Raw genomic sequence first — 6,567 nt, forward strand, 5'->3', positions numbered from 1 at the left:
CAGGATGGAGATGGACAGCGAGCAAACACCAAAGCAAATCCACAAAAGTCGTTCATTTGCTCGGGGGCTCTCGCTCTCTCTTTCGCTTTATTTATATCCTTTGTGGAAGGACGATATTCTAGGAGCCTTGAGGGGAAGAATTCGGGTGGGTGGACAACTAAAAACCCATAACTATATGTTTTACTGACACATTTTAAAAGTGCTCCTCCGCAAGTTGCTGTTGAAATTTATTGTTATTGCGTTTTGTACGCGCACTTTCCGTATCCCTTTTTTACTTGCTTTATTTTTCCCTTATTTTTATTTTGCCACACACAAACGTAACCAAGGACATTTTGTTGTGCATTTGTGTTAACCTAATATGCTTGTAATTGCCATCTGGCCGGGATATCTGCCCAGAAAAACTACAACATAAAAATAAAACAGTACCAAAAAAAACAACAACAGCTCTTTGCAGAACAATGAATGCTGCTCTCTGGTTGTTGTTTGTTTTTTGTCTGCCGCACTCGCTTACTCGCATTCGCATTCGCACTCGTATCTGTATCTGGCACACAGCCACGCTACGAGTATCTTGTTAGTGAAAGTTGAAAGCGAGGACCAAGGACGCGGAGAATGCAGAATTGTTCTGCCACTAGATTCTGGCCATTGTGTGCTCTTTGGTTTTATATTTAGACCAGCAAAAACTATCCAAAAACAGTTTAAACAAATTTTCAAAGATCGCTTTAACTGTGGAAGTTAATGGTGTTCCTTTTTACGGTGTGAAATAATTCCCAAAATTAAAAAAAATCATTAAATATAGAAATATAGCGTTAAAAAAACACGAGTAGGAATGTGTTAGACACTTTGTTATATCTGTTCCTTATTGTTTTTTTTTATACATTTGAAATTTGACATTGTCTCTACATCCACAGCACATCTCACGCCAACACACTCTTTAAGCTCGCTCGAGAATGTGCAAAAAATAAAAAAAGCTGCTGGGCAGGGTAGGCGCAACCACTGCAAGTTAAATTCATTTAAAAGTAAGTTTCCCTTCGCTTAATGGTTCAAAATTCGTCTGCACACAGCCTTTCTCGTTGACGAGTGAGCAAACACTGAAAACCAATCTAACCCGAACGCCGACGATTCGGCAATCGACGAGAACACCTTGTATAATTGCATCATGCTTTGGCGTATGCTCTTGTTGGATGGGGTGAGATGGGGAGTGTGTGGACAATGTCATCTTCAATCTTTAAACTTAGGAGAGGAAAATAAAGCAGTAGGTGCGTTGATGAGATCATCAGCACAGCAAATTAATGCAATGAACTGCTTGACCATGCGTAACCGAATTTCACCTTTTCTAATGAATTTCAATGACGAAATCTGACTATCTGTCAGGACCATATCTTAAATTTCAATTGGAACAAAATTCAATCTGAATCCAATTCCAAGGAAATATGGCTAATGAAATATAAAACTCCCACTCATATCAACTTAAAGACAGCAAACATACAATTCCTCGCTTAAGTGTGGGCTCTTTAGGATGGGTTTCGCTACTCGCTTTACCAACCAACCCCTCGCACTGGAACCATGCGGAGCAGGAAAGGCCTCGGTCGACACGTGTCGAGACATCACTGTCAATGGATGTCAAAAGCACAAGAATGGAAATCCTAGCCAGAAACGGCGCAGCGACAAGCCTACTTAACTACTCACTCAACAAGCGACACTTAGCAGCGACCACCAACACTCGATCTGGCAAAGAGAAAAAAGAGCTCTATATGGAAGATATCTGTATATAGAAGAGAGCTCTCCCCCCATTGCATGTTTTGTGAAAATTAAACCTTTCACTCAACTGAAGCCCAAAGGGAGACTCAAACTGTTCTTCGAAAATCAAAATCTATAAGGCACCGAAAATCAGAAACTGTTTGGTGCCCACAACTCCCCCCACCCGTCACTCTTTCGGCAGTAATATCCTGCCATATCCTGGCTTCCCTTCATGTGGTTTATGATTCCGTGGGGCGGGGGATGGCCTAAACGCATTACATCGTCGAGACAAGGGCCCCCGTCCGTCTATCCGTCCGTCTGTCGCTCAGACAGCACTTGAAGCTTACATTTTATTTGTAATATGACAGCACTTCCATATCCTTTTTCAATATTGAGAGAGGCAGGAAATTATGCACGTCAGGACCTGTCTGCTTATGTCTAATGCCCCGTCCACAGATCAGATCATATGGGGGATGCACATACCACATCCCACACACATAGCCCACAGCAATGAAACAGTACGAAACAGGGCTGAAGTTAGATGTATGTTAGCCCCTTTCGCCACTCCTACCACAACACTCCCTGTCATGCGTTTGGTCTTTGCATATTTGATTCTATTCGTCAGTTAATGAGTTTGTCTGATAATCGTACCATCGGTTACGCCCTGAACATTTGGACATTGATTTGAATGGAAAACTAAACATGTGGCCAATGCCATTTCCTTGGCAATTGATTGAGGTGAAGTTTAGGGAAATGCAAGGAAAATTGTTTTCAAGTAAAGGGAAATCAATGAAAAAGGGCACAAACGTAATTGAAACTAAAGAAATGTTGCACAATTTAAGGAAGATGAAGTTTAATGTAGAAACTGGTGGATGATTGTGGTAAATGTAAAATAGATGGAATTACAGTAGCTTTGAATTAATTCAATTGGTATATTTTTGACACTAATTCGTTTGGTATACTGAAAAGAATTGGGGAAATTAATATACCAGCTATCTTTCTGATGTTCGGGAACAAATCCTTTCTTGATTTCCTTACCATAACAATTGCTTATAGATTTATAGAGAATCTATAGATATTCTTCCACAATTTCCACCAATTAATGCCAAGCACATTTCACTCTTGGCATAAACCTTCATTTATTTTCACTCTATTTAAAACGAATTCCTTTTCAAATTCTTTACCCCTTGGATATTTATTTTAATGCAAGTGCCCCCTTCCTTTAGCGCAACAGCGAATTCAATTGTCCTCCGAGGTATTTGTCATCAGTCATAGCCACGAAACTGTCCTCGTATTTGCTTTTTACTCCTGACTTTTACTCCTTTTAACTCCGTTTTTTTCGTTTGTTTGTTTTTGTGATATCAAATATCAAATGCTGATTGTGTTTACCATTTCATGGTTTCATTTACTGGCAGAGTTATGCTACCCCATTCAGTGCTCTACAGTGCCCAACCCATCCAACCTATACCCTTTTCATTCTTCCATCAGTACCTACTCTGCCCCACTTTCTGTTCCACTATATTGTCATTTTCACTGATGCTTGAACGTTTTTTGACCCCCTCCGATTTTCGCTTTGTAGCGCTTCCTGCCCCATTTCATCTTTTTCTGTGGTCCCCCTCTTTCCAGCTTGTCCTCAGTTCTCTTGGGGTGTGAGTGAAACAATAATATGGGGCGAATGCACGAGGGGAGAAATATATAAAGCTGGCAAACTGCTGTTGTTGCCCTCAGGGGGGGCGTTGCGCAGTGCAACGGACATCAGGACAACCACTGACCACTTGGCAGCTTCCAAAACGTAATGTGAAATCTGCTCGGCTGTCAAACGGAAGCCATTGTGGGAGATAGGAAAGCTGGGTACCCTGTAGATGACTGGGAAAATGAAATTTGTTTTAGATTTTCTAACGAATATAAATTTTTGTTTGATCAAATTGTTATTGGCATTGTGGACATCCAACCACTCGAAATTAAACGTATATACTTCAATATTTCTTCTCTGCTCCTCTTATTGCCCCATCAAATCCACATACCCTTTCACTTTTAATTTAGGGTATTCCTCTAAAAGAAAACAACATCTATCAACCCCTTTTTGGCGTAAAGTAGATCCGTAAATCCTTTAAATGGGGGAAGGCCAACGCGATAGCACAGTGGTGGAGAGGCGGGCTGTGGCTGTTTCTGTTGCCTCATTTGAAATGCATGTGCGACGACAACGACAACGACAACACTGGCGAAGCAATCAACTTCGTGTTGTTGGCCGAAAAGGAGCATATCCTGAATCCGTTATGCTGACTCCTTGACTCTCGACTCACCCACACCCACTCTCGACTCACCCACTCTGATCTGGGTTGGCTTGGCTTTTTGGCCTGCGGAAGTGTTTGCTTATTTAATTTCTGGTATTTTTAATTGAATTTTCAATGTCGACTGCTTAAATCTACCCTCTGTGTACTTCTAATTCTTCTTCTAGGAGCTGCATTATTGGGCCCGAGCTGAGCGTCAAGGTCTGCTCCATTGGCACTGTGATAAATCGATCGGCCTATATGTCGGACTATTGCCAATTGGAGGGCACCACTGGCCGGCAGACACAGCCGATGCCCATACGCTGGATGTCCTGGGAGAGTGTGCTATTGGTAAGTGCGAAAACAAAGCCCCAGAGTACACTAAAAACATCTTTTAATATCTGCACACAAATACAATAATCCATTTGAAAATAAAATCCATTAAAAAATACAAATAAAATGGTTAAACCTTTGCCACCAACTAGCTGAGGGGCAGCTATCTCTGACTCTGACTGACAGTTACCCCAATTAACCGGCACAGGCTTCGAGTACATTAACCTGCACTCTACCCACAACTTCACAGAATTGTATTCCCCAAACAAATGAACAAACCAAACCCAACGAAACCGAAAGACCAAACACAAAAAAAACTGCGGCTAAGAATACATCGAAAAAAAAGAAACAGAAAAGTGGAAAAGGAAACCCGAAAACCGAGTAAAATATTTTATAAATCCCCCAGCGAAAAACCGCACTAAATAAATTAATTAACTACACGAGGAACGCAGAGTTAGGAGAGAGAGGCAGCAGAGGCAGAGACCAACAACAAACCCAAACACGACATGTATAAAGTTACCATCAAGAGATACTAGATATAGGGCCCACGCAGCATATCCCCTTTTATCATGAGATGGGGAACATTGTTCGTAGAGGAGAGGTATCCATGGATGAGAGTGTGTCTATGTGTGTTTGTGTGTCTGGTTTTTAGAAGCTGCTTTTAGAGGGTGCCTCTGGTGGCCCCCAAGCGTTGGTATAAGCCCATGGTATGGGTGGGGTTTGGCTCTCTCTGTGTATATTAAAAAGCGCAAAAGTTGCGTTACAGGATATTTGTGCACATGAATAGGTTCGTGCTCTGCTCTGTGCGTTCTATGTTCAGATCTGTGCACAGGAACCGCATAATCCTTAAGCCAAAAAGCATGTAAACAAAATCAAAAGGCCTTTTGGCAATGAAGAGGATTTCTATTTTCATAGCAGATTGTATTCGGCTACCAGGTTTAAGGGTAGTAGTGGGGACAACATAAATGTAGTGTAGACTGCTTTCAAAATAAAGTCAAAATTTGTTTAAAATGATAAAAGAACAGTATTTGGGGGCAGAAGCTATTAAGAGAGCGACTTTTATTAGGTCTACAGGAAAATATAATACAAATTTAGATGAGCATCGATAAAATATTACCAAAACGATAAGGGGCGTGTGAGACGCTTCTGACGTTACTTCTGTTACATAAATCCACTTTGTGGACAAATACAATACCGTACCAGGTATAACAAGTAGATATAAAGACAAAACTTAAGGGGCATCAGAGAATTTGCTATCATAGACTAACATGCCAATGCACCTCTACATCCATATAGCTTCTGCAGTTTTTCATGCTACAGATCATTTCAGTAGAAGTAGATCATCTACCAAGTTATTCTGTGTGAATTAGACACTCCACTACTCCATATTTATACATTTTCTTTCACTTCCAAAGTCTATTTATTTAATATAATATTAACATTAATAAAGTCCATATTAATGCAATCCGCTTATAATCCTTCTTACAGGGAAAATTCACCACAAAATCAGATGTCTGGTCATTTGCTGTTGCACTCTGGGAGATATTAACATTCGCGCGGGAACAGCCCTACGAGCACATGACAGACGAGAATGTTATTGAGAACATTGGACACATCTATCAGGATGATAAAATGCATGTAAGTGGATTCCTTTAAAGTGGCTGTAAAACCCAAAACTGAATTTTGTATTTATATTTTTCTGTTTTGGCAGGAACTGCTGCCCATGCCCGTCAACTGCCCGCGTGAAATTTACGATCTCATGTGCGAGTGCTGGCAGCGCAACGAATCGAGTCGACCCAATTTCCGGGAGATACATTTGTTTTTGCAGCGCAAGAATCTAGGTTTTAAGCCCCAGTCCCAGACGCTGATGTATTGAAATCCAATATGTACACAAAAACGCAACCAGCAACAAAAAACACACTAAAGAACTCAAAACTAAATGCAATTTTTAGCACATCATAAATCTACATAAATATTTCGAGTGTTCCATGCGAATTTTGAATGTATTTAACAAGAAAAAATGTATTGTAAAGCATTTAAATAATTAATGATTTTTAACGTAAAAACAGAAATTCTACGGCATGTCGTAGATAGGGATGCCTAAGATGGGGGGATAAAACTCTGAATCTATCAGAATTTTTGTACCCATTACTCTAAGAGTAAATGGGGTATATTGTATTGGGGGGGAAAATTGGAAGTACATATGTAACGCACAGAATTAAACGTT

The 6,567-nt window shown here is 40.5% G+C and overlaps 1 protein-coding gene across 1 annotated transcript in view; it reads left to right on the top strand.

The window, feature by feature from the left end:
* The window catches only part of LOC117588066 (discoidin domain-containing receptor 2), a 139,597-nt gene extending 133,312 nt beyond the window's left edge, over positions 1 to 6,285 (top strand). The window contains exons 16-18 of the mRNA XM_034279126.1: positions 4,196 to 4,358; positions 5,829 to 5,978; positions 6,052 to 6,285. Coding sequence (XP_034135017.1) covers positions 4,196 to 4,358; positions 5,829 to 5,978; positions 6,052 to 6,216 — 478 coding nt within the window. The 3' untranslated portion in view covers positions 6,217 to 6,285. The remainder of the gene's footprint in view (positions 1 to 4,195; positions 4,359 to 5,828; positions 5,979 to 6,051) is intronic.
* Positions 6,286 to 6,567: the final 282 nt, after the last annotated feature.

This window comes from Drosophila guanche, unplaced genomic scaffold, assembly GCF_900245975.1.
Source record: "Drosophila guanche unplaced genomic scaffold, DGUA_6, whole genome shotgun sequence".
NCBI classification, from domain to species: Eukaryota; Metazoa; Arthropoda; class Insecta; order Diptera; family Drosophilidae; genus Drosophila; species Drosophila guanche.